The following is a 15,433-nucleotide window of genomic DNA, read 5'->3' as shown; positions in this document are numbered from 1 at the left end:
GGGCCTGCGCGGTCTCCCGGTGAGGAGCCCCAAGCTCCGTCATCTGGCGCGCCAGGTAGGGGGCGCGCGTGTCTTTCTGAGCCCTCGTCCTCTTTCGTGTGCGCCAAGCTTCTTCCGCTCAGCCCAATGGCCGAACGGGCAGTGGCCCACAGCCTCTCTCCGAGCGCTAGCGGTGACGACGGGGAGCAGAACCCGCGCCGTCGGGCTCGCACCCCACCGTCCCCCTCTCGCCGAAATCTTGGGCGTGGGGAGGCGCTCGGGGAGGTCGGAGGATCCGTGACTTCGCCGCCCGCGGGCGACGGGGGAGGACGGCGAGACGGGGCGCGTCGCCGCCTCGTCTACGGCAATGGCGGCACGCCCCAGGGCGCGCTCCAGGCTGCGGGCGCGCTCCTGCGCGCTCCAGGGTGGCGGGATGGGCAATCGAACTCTCTGAATTTGATTTGCGCTTTGAACCACGCCACGCGATCAAGAGCCAGGCCCTCGCCGACTTTGTGGCGGAGTGGACCCCAGCTCCCGAGCCCGTCTCCGCCCTCGAGGCCAGCTCGGGCCCCTCGCAGCTGCCTCACACCGCCTACTGGGTGATGCAGTTCGACGGCTCCCTGTCTTTTCAGGGCGCCGGTGCGGGGGTCACGTTGACCTCGCCGAGCGGAGACGTCCTCAGATACCTGGTCCGCCTCGACTTTCGGGCGACCAACAATATGGCGGAGTACGAGGGACTCCTTGCGGGACTCAGAGTGGCAGCTGGACTGGGGATCCGCCGCCTCCTGGTGTTAGGCGACTCCCAGTTGGTCGTTAACCAGGTCTGTAAGGAGTACCAGTGCTCTGACCCGCAGATGGACGCTTACGTACGCCAGGTGCGGCGTATGGAGCGCCATTTCGACGGGATAGAGCTTCGGCACGTGCCCAGACGGGATAACGCGGTCGCCGACGAACTCTCAAGGCTCGCTTCCTCGCGAGCCCAGACCCCACCGGGCGCCTTTGAAGAAAGGCTTGCCCAGCCGTCGGCGCGACCCGACCCCCTAGGGGAGACGGACGCGCCTGAACGGCCCTCGAGGCCCGTCGGAGTCCAGGCCTCGGGACCCGAGGGGAGCGCTCCCAGTTCCCCTAGATTGATTGCTTGGATCACTGAGATCCAGGCGTACCTCGCAGATAAGACTCTACCCGAGGACCGCGAAGGGAGTGAACGCGTCCGGCGCATCTCCAAGCGCTACGTGCTGGTGGAAGGGACCCTCTATCGGCGCGCGGCTAACGGAGTCCTCCTGAAGTGCATTCCTCGGGAACAAGGCGTCGAGCTTCTCGCCGATGTCCATGAAGGCGAGTGCGGAGCCCACTCCGCCTCACGCACCTTGGTTGGCAAGGCCTTTCGTCAGGGTTTCTATTGGCCGACGGCTCTCAACGATGCGGTCGACCTGGTCCGGCGGTGCAGGGCGTGCCAGTTCCACGCCAGGCAAACCCACCAGCCGGCCCAGGCCCTGCAGACCATACCTCTTTCGTGGCCGTTTGCTGTCTGGGGGCTCGATATCCTGGGTCCGTTCAGGCGGGCCCCGGGCGGGTTCGAGTATCTGTATGTCGCTGTCAACAAGTTCACTAAGTGGCCCGAGGCTTATCCGGTCATCAAGATCGATAAGCACTCCGCGCTTAAGTTCATCAGGGGCATCACTGCTCGGTTTGGGGTGCCTAACCGTATCATTACGGATAACGGCACCCAGTTCACTAGTGAGCTCTTCGGTGACTACTGCGAAGACATGGGCATCAAGCTCTGCTTCGCCTCCCCCGCCCACCCCAGAAGCAATGGCCAAGTGGAGCGCGCCAACGCGGAAATCCTCAAGGGCCTCAAAACCAAGACCTTCAACATCCTCAAGAAGCACGGCGACTCGTGGATCGAGGAGCTGCCAGCGGTGCTCAGGGCGAACCGAACCACGCCAAGCCGAGCAACCGGGGAAACGCCTTTCTTCCTCGTCTACGGCGCGGAGGCGGTCCTCCCATCTGAGCTCACCCTGAGGTCCCCTCGGGTCACCATGTATTGCGAGGCTGATCAAGATCAGCTTCGCCGAGACGACCTCGACTATTTGGAAGAGCAAAGGCGGCGCGCGGCCCTCCGAGCCGCGCGCTACCAGCAGAGCCTGCGGCGCTATCATCAGCGCCACGTCCGGGCCCGATCACTCTGCGTCGACGACCTCGTCCTACGCCACGTCCAAACGCGTGCTGGACTGAGCAAGCTCTCACCAATGTGGGAGGGTCCGTATCGAGTGATCGGCGTCCCCCGGCCGGGCTCCGTTCGGCTGGCCACGGGCGACGGCACAGAGCTGCCTAACCCGTGGAACATCGAACACCTTCGTCGCTTCTACCCCTAGTGGGGGTCGGGTGTCATGTCTCGGGCTCGGGCCAACCCCGCACCCCCCCCGGGCGTGCAGGGTTGGCCGGGGGCTACCACATGCATATACTAATCCTTTCTCCCTTCCGTATTTCAATAAAAGCACTTTCGATTTCCTGAGGACTGTGTCTGTGCCATCGTTTCCTTTTGAAGAATCTTGGCTTGAATTAGCACGCTCGTGCTCAACCCTGCCCTCAGTGGCCCGGGCCGGCTAAAATCGCCAAACGGGGCCCAGAACCGAGCCGTGCCCCGGGGCGTGGTGAACTCCGGGGGGAAATCGGCAAAGGCCCACAATAGGGTCATCCATAACCCTCGATCACCACGCTCCCGGCCTGGCCAGTCTCGACACGCGGATCTCCCCAGGCACTAGCCCCGACCCGCGCCGCTTGAGGCTGGGACCTAGGCACGAGCCCTCGTTCAAGCCAAGACACAGAAGGACCGCGGCACAGACCATCCTCGTCTCATACACACAACAAACATAACTGACGTAGAAATTTCCTCTTTATTTGATTACAGATTAAATCAGTCTATACAAGAAGGGGGCCCGAAGGCCTCGGAAAAAGAAGGAAAAGTTATTAAGATTGGCGGGGGCCTGGGGGATCACTCCGATGCGCCCGGGTCGCCGGCCTCGTCGTCGCTGTCGTCCGCACCGTCGTCACCGCCCTCCTCGTCGGAGTCGAGGGCGAACGCGAGCCGAGGGGCCGTACCCTCGAAGCTGTAGACGATGTGGTCGGCGGCGTCCCGGACCTGCGCGCGCGCCGTCCTCGGTTTCGGGAGGGAACTCTTCCAGCGCTGCCCACGGGGAGAAGTTAGGGTCCCTGGCCTGGTAGCTTGCTAGTACGAGCTCCACTGCCCCCCGGGCGAGGTCCCTCGAGGATGACTTGATCGTCTCCTCGAGCTCCTCGGGGAGCCGCTTGAGGACCCCGGCCATCTCTGAGAGGCGCTGGGCGAGGCCCCCCTGGTTGGCGGCGTACTTCGCGTACCGCCCGCCCCAGAGGCCCACCTGCCGCCCGGCGCGGTCTAGACGGGAGACGGTGTCCCGAAGCATGCCGGGCCCTACCTCGCTCGCCAAGCGGAGGGCCTCGACCTCCCCGGCGGACGAGTCCAGCGCGCCCTGCAGCTCGGCGATGGTGTGTTCGGCGGCTGCGAGGCGGGCGGCTAGGTCGCCGTGGCCCGTGGCCGCCCCGCCGCTGTGCGCTCTCGCGTCCAGCTCCTTCGCCCACGCCTCGAGCTCAGCGGCCCGCTGATCCAGTGTGGCCCTCTCGGCGCGGACGCCTTCCAGATTGCGGCGCGCCTGCTCCTCCCGCGCTGCCTCGCGGAGGAACAGGCTGTCCGCCACCCGCTGCGCCGCGGCCTCGGCCTCCTCGAGAGCTCACCCCCGCTCGGTGACCGCGTCCTCACGGAGGCGGAGTGCGGACTCCTCTTCGGCGCAGGTGGCCTCGTGCGCCGCCAGTGTTGCCTCCCGGGTGGCAACGGCGGCCTCACGGTCCGCCAAGTCTCTCTCCTTCGCGTCCAGGGCGCGGGCGCGCTCCTCCAGCGCCGTGGCGCTAGTCTCAAGGGCCTCATCGCGCTGCCGGGACGCCGCCTCGTTCTCCGCCGCCCGCCGTTCCCGGGAAGCGGCGGCGTCAAGGACTCCCCGGGCGGTGTCGAGCTTCTCCTCTAGCTCCGCCGCCCGGCTCCCGTATGGTAGGCGGAGGTCGTCCCGCGCCTCGTCGAGCACGGCGGTGGTGATGAGGGCAGTCTCCCGCTCCTCCTCCACCTCCCTGGCGATCTCCGCCAGGTCCCTACGACGGGCCTCGAGCTGTGAGGCGTGCCGGCGGTGTGCCTTGCGGCCCGCCTCCACCATGGCCTCCACCGAGCGCCGCCCCTCCTCGACGCGCGCCCACGCCGCGTCGAGCTGCGCCCGCTCCGCCTGCAGGGCCTCCATCTGGGCAGTTAACCCGTCCAGCACCGTGCTGTTCGCGGTGGCCAAGACCTGCAGGAGGGGCTCCGTGCTCAGTGGGGCAGCGGAAGGCAGAGGGGAGAGTCGCCTCGATGTGGGTGCCGCGCGGCTCGGCCCGCCGATCGACGTGCCGGACTTGGGGGCGTCCCCCGAAGCTGGCTCGTCCCAAGCGTCGCCCGAGGGGTCGGGCCCGAGCGGCGCGCCCGCGGCCTCATCGTGGGTGGCCTCGGAAGTCGTCGTCGCCTCGGGCGGAGTCGGGTCGGGGGCTTGGCAGGCCGCCTGGCATGCGCGCGCCGCCTCTGCCTCCCGGACGGACTCCCCGGCCCGGCGGAGTCTGGCCTCCTCCCGAGCGGCCTCCTCAGCCTGGCGAACCCGGACGGCCTCCTGGGCAGCCTCCTCGGCTTCCCGGAGGCGGTCCACGGCTTCTCGCCGGTCAGCTTCCCGCCTCTGGGCCTCCGCGGTCACCGTCTCCTCGGCCTCAGACCGGCCGGACTTGGAATGGCGGGGGGGGCGTGACGGGATCTCGCTGAGGCAGAAGAAAAACAAGAAGACAAAAAGAAACGGGTGAGTGAAAACTCGCCTTGGGAGATGGGAGAATGAATACGGCCGCGGCGAGCGCGGGGACGAACCTGCGGGGAGGTCGGCTAAACGACCACCTCAGGGGTGAGATGAGGTTCCCCCGGCATGGCTCGGTCCCCCCCATCTTGCGGGGCCGTTTCTTCTTTCGCTCCCCCTCGGGCTGCGGCGTCGGCACGGCACCCTCCGGGCGCCTGCTGCTGGCACGCACCGCCCCGCCCCCTCGGGGAGGAGATGGGGGAGGGGTACCCTCCTGCTTCCTCTTCCCCCGGGCGTCGGCAGGGCGGCTGCCCCCCGGGCCCCCGTCGCGGGGCCCAGAAGCACGACCCCCTCCCGGGGTAGATTGTTCCCCCCTGCGGCTCCCTCCCGCGCCATCGTGGCCACGGGGGACCCGCTCCCCCGACGCCCCGACCTCCTGCATGATGGTCAGGATGTTGGCGCGCTCTGGATCGCAGCAGAGGGGGAGGACCCCTTGGGGGATGAGGGATGCCTCCACGGAGCTGAGATTCAGCACCCGTTGGACCACCATCCTGAAGTCCTCAGGGTCCCAGTCCCATTTGCGCCCCTGGTGGGTCCTCATGTAGTCCTCGGGCCCGGTGTACTCCCAGGCGCCCCGGGCGCGCCGCTGGAGCGGCGCGATCCGGCGACGAAGGTAGTCGCCGAACACCATGGCCCCCGTGAGCCCCTGGGATCGCAGACCCGCCAGGCGGTCAAGAACGGCGTCGTAGCCGTCTCCCAGATCTACCGCCGCCCGCCAGCTGGAGGCCTGCGCCGGAGGCTGGCTCTGAAGTCGGAGGCGCGCTTCGTCGGCGAGGGGGGTGTAGAACCAATCGCTCTTCCAGTCGTCCCACTTTTTGCGGAGGACGCAAGGAATGTAGCGGTTCAACACCTGCCCCCGCGGCTGGAAGTAGCAGCCACCGACTACCGTCGGCGGCGACACCGGCTGTACGGTGAAGAACCACCGGAACAGCCGGAGAGATGGGCGCACCCCGATAAACATCTCGCACAGGTGCGCGAAGATGGCCAACGTCATTATCGCGTTGGGGGTGAGGTGCGCCATCTGGAGATCATAAAACTCCAGAATATCCATGAAAAAAATAGAGAATGGCGGGACCAGCCCCGCCATTGCGAAAGAGAGGAAGAAGACGGACCGCCCTGGGTAGTGTGGCGCCGGGTGTCCCTCGCCCAGCGCGACCACCTCCCGGCCGGTGGCAGATTCCGGCATGAATCGGCGCGGCAGCCCGGCCTGCCTCTCGCTCACGATGCGGGAAGGCGGCAGCACGCTACCGTCGAGCGGTGCGGAGCCCCGTGCCATGACGCCGGCGGAGGAGGAGCTTGAGAGCGAGCGAGTACGGCAAGGGTAGGGCGCAGGAAACAAAGAGTCAGAGCGCAAGTGGCGAAGGCAAGGGGAAGAGTGGCGAGAGGAAGGAAACAAATCCCTTCCTTGGCGTCTTTGTACCCTTGCCAACGCTATGCCCGGCTCCTCGTTTCCCGCGCCCACTACCTCGCCCCCTCGTTTCTCGCACCCACGCCACCACTAACCCCACTCGCCCGTTTGCGGCGCACGCGGCAGATGTGCAGCCGTGACGTTTGAGATGGGGCAGATCGTGCGCGCATTAACTGCGCTCGCCAACCGCAAAAAACGCCATCATCATGTCCCCAGGCGAAACAAACCGGCTCGTCCCGATGCGCGCGATTTGCGACCGTTGGGTTTCTGCCCGCCTGCGGGGACCGGCCCCACCTGTCACCGGGCCTAAGGAGTGGCGTCACGCCCGAGCGCCTCCCTCGAGGGGGGCGGTCGCCCTGGCGTAACGCCGGGGGCTACTGTCGGTGACATAGGGGCGGGGGTATCGTGACTAGAGGCTTGGGTAGCCGCGATCACCCACGTGGCCCGACCCCCTCGGGGGGGTCGGGCCCGAGGGTGACGTGGCCACCCCTCCCTCTGTCTCCCCGAGGGGTCGGGCCGCTCCCGTTTCGGCCCCGAGGGCTGGGGCGCCCCGACCCCCTGTGGTGTTGGCGCCACGTGTGTGGGTTAGGTGAGCACAGCGGCGCTCACCTAACCGCATTTATAGCGGGTTAGACGAGCGCGCCGCGCCGTATTCAATACGGCGCAGCGCATGCTTATCCGGTCCGTGACCAGTCGCGGTATGTGACCGGTCACAGACCGGTCAGATTGCGGGTTAGGTGGCAACAGGCGGCCTGTCACACGCCTCGCCCCGTCCCGTCGGAATGATGAGAGCTTCCTGGCTCTCGTCCCTAGCCGGAGCCGGCGTGCTGACTCCTGGAGTTGGTATGTCAGTCCCGGTCAGATCCATGCCAGGCTTCAGCGCAAGCATGGCAAGAAAGTCGCTGGCCATTGAATGAAGGTTGAAAGGGGCGTCCACCGGGAGAGCTGACGAGCGGAGCAGAAGGCGTGTGCTGTGCTTGTCAGAGGTCACTTCCGGCTGTAGATTAGCCCTCATTGTAAAAGGAATGTTTCTTTTTTTAGGCAGCTTGAGGCCCATGTGGTGACCCCTAACTAGATAAAAAGGAGGCCCAGGCCTAGGAGAGGAGGGAGGCTGGCGAATAGAGGCGAAAGCCTGAACTCTCTCTCGCTCTCCAGCTCTCTGTATTCCTTCACACTCAGATCCACCAGAACACAGGAGTAGGGTATTACGCTTCTCAGCGGCCCGAACCTGTCTATGTCGCCCGTGTCTTGTGCGATTCTTCTCGCTGACGTTCCTTAGATCGAGGGCGAAGAACCTCACATAGCGCCCCCGGCCGAACCGGCAAAGAGGGGCCTGCGCGGTCTCCCGGTGAGGAGCCCAAGCTCCGTCAAAGTAACTGAAATTCAAAAATTAAAAAATAAAGAATATTGAAAGATGAGTTTAGAGTCCACATAGAAATACAATTAGAAATAATAAAAATTAAGAAATAAAAATAAATAATATTGGAAGAAAAGCATAGAGTCTATATAGAAATACAATTTATAGAAAATTTGGAATTAAAAAAAGAAATATTAAAAGACAAGTCTAGAGTCCATATAGGAATATATATAATTTACAAATAACTAAAATTTGATTTTAAAAATAATTAATAACTAACACGTATATAAAATATAATATGAAATATAAGAAATAAAAATAAATAATATTGAAAGAAGAGCATGGAGTCTACATAGAAATACAATTTACAGAAAATTTGGTATTAAAAAAAAGAAGTATTAAAAGACAAGTTGTCGACGTTTGATGTCGCGATTCCAGTATTTGCATGGTATGGGAATCGTTGGTACTAGGATATACATAAGACTGAGGTAAAAGAGACGGGGACGAGGATTTTTATACAGGTTCGGGCCCCTGAATTGTCAGGTAATAACCCTACATCCTGTTGGCCGAAGCCGGTATTGCTCTTATTCATCATAATCACACCAGTACAATATTTGGGGTAGCCTATCTAACTGTTGTCGACATAGCGGTCTGTAATTCTGACTCATAGTCGACAACAGGGTAGTCTTCCTCCTCGAGTTCGTGCCCGGCGAGATCAAAGATAGCGCTTTCGTCTCTCCTGACAGTATCCGGAGACAACGTAAGGGACTAGCCGTGCTTATCCCTGAAGTCGATACCCGACGTCTTGTCTTGGCGTATGTTGGCTTGTATGTTGATCTTCTGTCTTGATCTATGTTCCATGTATGTTGATTGTGGGTCTCTTCCATGGCGGGTGTGTATTGTGTCCCCTCTCCTCCTAGGGAGCCTTGTATTTATACCCATAGGTGTTCCCTTGTCCAAGTAGAACTAAGGAAACCAATATGGATACAATCCGAGTAGTCCTTGTCGTTTCAATGTAGAACTCTGGTTGTCTTTCCTTATCCGGAACTCCTCCTATATCCGCAGGTTGTTTCCATATAGGACATGGTATGCGGTGGGTCCTGCCGAGATTTAGTCAACTACTATTAGGAATGTGGTATCCATAACCCTGACACAAGTCTAGAGTCCATATAGGAATATATATAATTTACAAATAACTAAAATTTAATATTAAAAATAATTAATAACTAACACGTATATAAAATATAATATGAAAATTAAGAAATAAAAATAAATAATATTGGAAGAAGAGCATAGAGTCTATATAGAAATACAATTTACAGAAAATTCGGAACTAAAAAAAGAAATATTAAAAGACGATTCTAGAATCCATATAGGAATATATATAATTTACGAATAACTAAAATTTAATATTAAAAATAATTAATAACTAACACGTATATAAAATATAATATGAACATTACACATTAGTAGTTTTGTAGAGTTATTGCAAAATTTAAAATTATATTGTCATTTTAATATATTTGAATAATATAATGAGAAAACATATATGCTATTATATGAGAGAAAATATAATGATGCTAGCCGCGCAATCTGCGCGGGCCACAATGCTAGTTTTTATAATAGTAGAGATCAGACAATTATTTTTGGGGAATCAGACAGATTCGTTTTTTCCCCCGAATTTTCTTTTACCGCGTCAGATTTGGTTTTTCTTTTCCTTTTTTCGCACGTTTTCTTTCGCCCGGTTTTTTTTGGATCGGACAATTTTGTTTTTTTTTTCGCCCGGTCTTTTTTTGCCCCTTTTTTCCGGCTCGGACAGATTTGCAGATTTGGTTTTTCTTTTCTTTTTTTTGCACGTTTTCTTTCGCCCGGTTTTTTTGGATCAAGACAATTTTGGTTTTCTTTCGCCTCTTTTTTTCTAGACGTTTTCTTTCGCCGGTTTTTTTAGATCAGACAATTTTGGTTTTTTTTGCCAGTTTTTTTCGCCTCTTTTTTCTGGATAGGGCAGATTTGGTTTTTCTTTTCTTTTTTTTTTCCGCACGTTTTTTTCGCCCGGTTTTTTTTTTGGATCGGACAAATTTTGTTTTTTTGTCTGGCTTTTTTGACGGACGATGAAAGCATCTCTTATTTCTTATTTTTTAAGTAGTAGAGAAGAGATTGAGGTAGTATATACTAGCAACAGGGAGGCCATGGCAGGTGCTTCGGCTAATAATAAGGGAAGGTGCAGCTAGGCAGCGGCGCATGCAGATGAGTGGTCGGTCATCCATGGACATTATCGCCGTATAGGCCTTTCTCGGTAACATGTCAATCAAGCCTACTAGCCTAGGCTGCTGTGTCCTGTACGTATCCAACGCGACCCAACCAATACATTCATTTATTTGTACGCTGTATCTACGACAATACGCGTCGAAAATACTGTTTATGTGATCAAAAAACATTAATATATATTCCCAGGGATCAACTACAGCACAACATCCGTTGTAGTCTAGCTGGTTAGGATACTCGGCTCTCACCCGAGAGACCCGGGTTCGAGTCCCGGCAACGGAATTTTTTTTCTTTTTACACGCAGCTCGTGCAAATTCTGAATGTGCACTGAATACATAGAATCCATAACTCTGAATATGCACTGGATAAAGGAGTTTATGAAATTTTCAGCGCATCCTGTTCTTCAAACTTTGCCCAAACCAAGATCCCAAAGCTCGAGCCAGCACTTGGATGCATAGATTTTGCTGTTCAACCATCTCAATCCATAAAAGAGGGCCAAATACGAACTTGCAAATCCAAAACATCATGTGGAACTTGCAAATCCAAAACATCATGTGGAATTCACTTGGATGCACATCATGTGGAATTCACTTGGATGCACAGTTTGCTGTTCAACCATCACCTACGTTACCCAGATACAGGAATACGGATACGCGATACGTCGATAAGGAGATACGACATTTTCCAAAAACCAAGGATACGGGGATACGTCTATATATATATTGAAAACACACAAAAAATTAAGGAAATTACATTAATATATATTAAAAATACAAAAAAAAAATAAGGAGCTTTTATAAAGAAATAGCGATATAATACTAATAGTAGCCGATTCCATATCAATATTTTGCAATTTTCTTTTCTATAAGCAATTCAAATTAACAAACGATTAAGATCCCAAAAACCACGTATTAATAGTTCAATCATATAACTCTTGATGACTTTGCATCAACATTAGCAGCCGCACTAACCAGTAACCACTAGAATTGCTGGATGCACTAGCACTTGTATCTAACAAAAACGGTACTTTGTCCTAAGAAAAACATGAAAGGCACAACAGATTCAAGCAAGAAACGTTCAAAGAGCATGGATTTACCCGGCCAGGCAGTCAAGCAAACAAAGAAAAAGCTCCCTGCTTTGATGCTGCCAGCGGCCAGCCTGCCACCGGCCTCCGCTATGCCCGGCAACGGTCGTGGCCTCCGAGGTTGGCGGCGAAGGAGGTGCGCCGCCGCCCAGCCGCGGCAGCTCTTCCGTCTCGCGGAGAGGACGTTGTGGCCCGCGCACGGCAACCAAGCGCGCGGCTGCAGCCGGCGTCTCCGGTGGCATTGCCGGGCACGCACGAGAGACAGCCATCAGGATGGGAGCGTATGGGGCGGCGCATCCCTGATGCGAGCGTAGACGGAGGCACGTCGCGGCCGTATCGCTGGCGTATCTCAATTTATTTTGTTTTTTTGAAATCACAAATATATGGGATACATACCGAATACGTATCGGAACGTATCCGTATCCGTCCGTACCGGAACGTATCCGTTGCCGTATCAGATACAGATACGTCGCTTTGTAGCCGTATCAGGGTAACGTTGACCATCACAACCCATAAAAGAGGGCCCAAAAATACGAACTTGCAAATCCAAACATCATGTGGAATTCATTTCAGTATGCAAGGTAGCTTCTCATTTGGGAAAGATTACACAAGCTAAAAAAGGATTCTGGATCTATTATGCTGAAGGTAACAGATGATGAATTCATAGTTTCAAAACAGCTCGACAAGTATCGAACAATGAAGCGCCAATTGACGGTCTCCAATGGACATATGATCTTAAGAGCTAAATAATCTATATAAATAGACTGCTCAAATCAACAGTTTCATTCATGGAGATTTTCAGAAATCAAGCCTCAGCGGCAGCCTCGGCATTGCGCTTCCTCGCCTCCTCAATGATGCTGAGCTTGATGCCCTTGCCCTTGGGGAGAGATACCCACGGCTTCCTCTCCTTGCCGATGGTGAAGACGTTGCCCATGCGAGTCGCGAACTGGTGGCCGAGGGCATCCTCGACATGGATGGTCTCAAAGCTGCCCTTGTGCTTCTCCCTGCTCTTGATCACCCCGACGCGCCCCGTGTTCCTCCCACCGGTCACCATCACGATGTTTCCAACATCAAACTTGATGAAGTCCACGATCTTGTTGGTCTCCAAGTCAATCTTGATGGTGTCGTTGGCCTTGATGAGTGGGTCTGGGTAGCGGATCGTGCGCCCGTCGTTGGTGTTCAGGAAAGGAATACCCTTCTGTCCAAACTGTACAGACCGGACCTTGCAGAGCTTGAACTGCATTATTAACAGAAGTATTTCAGTAAATATTTTAAAGCAAAAGTGTAGGACTCAATAGAATTTTGTCAAGCAAAAAAAGCACAAACCAAGCAAACCACATTGGCACAAGAAAGAGAACCTCAAAGTAAATCTATAAAGATAAGAATCCTATAAAAGGAACACATATTAGTAGGATATTAATAGGATCTGTCTTCAATTCCTACATCACACAAACATAAAGAACTAAACAGAACAACATGATATGAAGCTACATCTGGTGGAACGGGCCCACTGGCGTACACATTTGTGGGTCAACAGTACCGATGGAGGATGAAACCAGCCATAGGAGGCAAACATGACTAGTAGAATTTAAAGATCAAGAAGTTTGCTTGATATTAGGCAAGGCGTAGGATTTCACTTGATAAGGATATTTTTAGTTGTTTGTTTTTGTATTGCACAGAAGAATACAAAGCAAAAGTTCCTACTATTATGAACCATATAGTGATGGATAATTTAATATAAACCTTAGCGTCCTCATCCTTGATGCTGTGGAGACGGAAGCGACCCTTGGTGTCATACAGAAGGCGGAAATTCTCCCCAGTCTTTGCAATTGACACAACGTCTGCATGATACAAGAAACTAATAAGGGATTCCATGGAATTAATTAGACATTGACTTCTCGTACAATGATGCAGCAAATCAGGGCACGCACCCATGAATCCAGCCGGATAAGTCTTGTCAGTCCTGACCTTTCCATCAACCATAACATGCCGCTGCATCAAGATGGAAATAACCTCACGGTAGGTCAGAGCATACTTCAACCTGTTCCTGAGGATAAGGATCAAAGGCAAGCACTCCCGAGCTTTGTGGGGACCAGAAGAAGGCTTGGGTGCCTGCCCAGGAAATAAACATCAGAAAAAATTCGAGCAAACACTTAGGATGTGTTTGGATAATGGGAAATGGGGGGTGGGATTGGGATTGGGAAATGAATGAAGGGTTAGGATTAAATGGAAGAGGGAGAATGAATGGTTAGGATTTAAAGATGGGTGGGAAATCATTTCCCTTTCCCATTTGCCAAACACTACATTAGCATTATACAGAATGCATTTGAACTGCGTGATATAACTTGCGGCTATACAATGTACTTACAAATGCTCCACCAAGCTTGTCAAGCATCCAATGGCTGGGGGCATTGAGCCTCTTCAGATGCTTCTTCAAACCCCTCGCCTATTAAGCAGAAAAGGAGATTCTTTTAACAAGATAAATACATATTGATAGCGTTTAACCAATCCAAATGAGAGAAATGAAAAGGGGGCAATACAGTAAAAACAAGATTCACCAAATAAGCACTTACAATCTATGCCATCATTCCTTGGGATTCTATGCGTTCATCAAACATTTAATGTTGAGATGGAATGGCTCATAACTATCAAAGGATGTTTTATGATTGGGAATCACAGTTTTACAGAAAGTAACTCCTAATTACCAAAAGGATGTCTAATAGAACGGGTGTTGAGCCATTTACTAACAACTTGACCAGGTTGTCACCCACAGAGCACTTACCCAAAATGATCTCTGATCCAAAATAACATATTTGACAAAGAACTCGCTCTACAAAGAATTACAGGTAGATCAAAAAGACATGAACCTAAAGAAGAGACCGATCTAGTAAGAACTAACCAACCGAACAAATCAACTCACCGCGTGATCTAACACAGGCAACAAGATTCCACCGGTACAATGCACGTAATTCTACGCCAACTAGACGATCACATATCCTGGTTTAAATCAAGAACTGGACTGACCATACAAGGCACCGAACGAACTGGAAAAAAAAACAAAAAGAAAATAACTGAACGACGCGAAGAAGAGAGAGTAAAGGGCGTTCGGATCTCACCATCTTGACCGGAGTTTAGCGTTCTCCTCGCGCGCGGGCGAGGACAACGACGGCGGCGGCGGCGGCGACGGGAGGCGTGGAATAAACCCTAGAGAATGGCGATGGTGGCTGGATCGGGGGGAGGGTGTTTTATCTCCCGGAGGGGAGCTTACAGCCGTGGGATGCGGCGTTAACGGTGCAGATTTGGATGTGGCGGAGTACTTGGGCTCATCTGGGCTGGCTCGCGGCCCAGCACAAGTGTAGGCTCTCACGGACCGGGCCCGCTTCGTGGTCGCGTAAAAAGAGGCCGTGGCCCGACTGGCTGGTTTGGTTCCTGATGGGCTGGGCCTAATCGGGAGAAATATATCGCGAGTAGAATTCGCACGCATAGGAATAAGTCCACTTTGACTCCCTTAAAAGTGACCCGAATCTAATCCATAACCCTAAACCGCAAAACCGGATATCTCGACCCCCAAACTATTGAAACCGGTGCAATTTGACTCCCTTGGTGGTTTTGGAGAGCGGTTTTGGTGACGTGGCGCTGATGTGGCAGTGTTGAACTAGTCTATGGGGTTGACGTGGCGTTTAGGTGGCATTTGAATTAAAAACATATACATGGGACCCGTTTGTCATTCACACACATAAAAAATTATGGGGCCCACTGACATGTGGCCCCACATGTCATCCCCTCTCTCTCTCTTTCTTCTTCCTCCCCTCTTATTCCCTTCTCTCTTTCTTTCTCTTTTTCTCCCCTTCGGCCGGCCGCGGGGAGCACGGCTGGAGCGGCAGCGGGCAGGGAGAAAATTGTGATTTTACTATCGCAAAAGGATGGTTTCGCTGGAATACTATCCCTTCAAAGTGATTCTTTAAAATGCTATCCTAAACTAAGGGGTGTTCACTAAAATGCTATTTTGGGTCTTTTTGGTTGCTAGAAATGATTTTGCTCTATTTTCATTTTTGTTCTGACCAAAATACCTGGTCTCAGATAGGTTTACCAGATGGAATCGGCGCTAACTGAGGAGTGCGGAGCGACATCGGCACCGGCGACACCGTCGCGCCTCCACATTGGGTCCGGCTCCGGCGCCAGCGCCGGCCCCCGCCACTCTCCTACCTACTCCTCCCCTCCCTCCTGCCCCAGTCCACTCGCGCCGCCGCCTCCATTCGCGTCCGCTGCCACTGCCGCCCCTCACTCCGCGCCTAAGCATCGGGTCCGGGTCCGGCACCGGCGGCCCCCGCTGCTCCCTCTCCTGCTCCTCCTCCAATCCAGTCGCGCCGCCGCCACCATTCGCGTCC

The 15,433-nt window shown here is 54.5% G+C and overlaps 1 protein-coding gene, 1 non-coding gene and 1 pseudogene across 2 annotated transcripts; 1 reads left to right on the top strand and 2 right to left on the bottom strand.

Annotated features, from left to right (window-relative positions):
- Positions 1-2,974: 2,974 nt before the first annotated feature.
- LOC136356507 (uncharacterized) lies at positions 2,975-4,301 on the bottom strand (annotated as a pseudogene).
- Positions 4,302-10,170: 5,869 nt separating this feature from the next.
- Positions 10,171-10,243, top strand: TRNAE-CUC (transfer RNA glutamic acid (anticodon CUC)). Its single transcript has one exon. It is a non-coding gene; the product is annotated as a tRNA-Glu (tRNA).
- A 1,415-nt stretch (positions 10,244-11,658) lies between these two features.
- Positions 11,659-14,261, bottom strand: LOC4338571 (small ribosomal subunit protein eS4-like). Its single transcript, XM_015781893.3, has 5 exons — positions 14,162-14,261; positions 13,414-13,491; positions 12,977-13,157; positions 12,789-12,886; positions 11,659-12,282 (listed from the first exon to the last, which is right to left on the bottom strand). Exons 1-5 carry the CDS (start codon positions 14,162-14,164, stop codon positions 11,851-11,853), a joined length of 792 nt encoding a protein of 263 aa, XP_015637379.1. The 5' UTR covers positions 14,165-14,261; the 3' UTR covers positions 11,659-11,850.
- Between the last annotated feature and the right edge of the window lie 1,172 nt (positions 14,262-15,433).

The sequence above is a fragment of the Oryza sativa genome, chromosome 5 (assembly GCF_034140825.1).
Source record: "Oryza sativa Japonica Group chromosome 5, ASM3414082v1".
NCBI classification, from domain to species: domain Eukaryota; kingdom Viridiplantae; phylum Streptophyta; class Magnoliopsida; order Poales; family Poaceae; genus Oryza; species Oryza sativa.
The sequence above is the reverse complement of the archived record's forward strand: the minus strand, read 5'-3'. Positions and strand labels throughout refer to the sequence as shown.

Excerpts from the sequence above, each read along its gene's own strand:
- LOC4338571 (XM_015781893.3), bottom strand. Across the intron at positions 13,158-13,413 it reads ACAAGCTTGGTGGAGCATTT|GCACCCAAGCCTTCTTCTGG; the intron begins GTAAGTACATTG and ends TTTCCTGGGCAG. Across the intron at positions 12,283-12,788 it reads TCAAGGATGAGGACGCTAAG|TTCAAGCTCTGCAAGGTCCG; the intron begins GTTTATATTAAA and ends TTAATAATGCAG.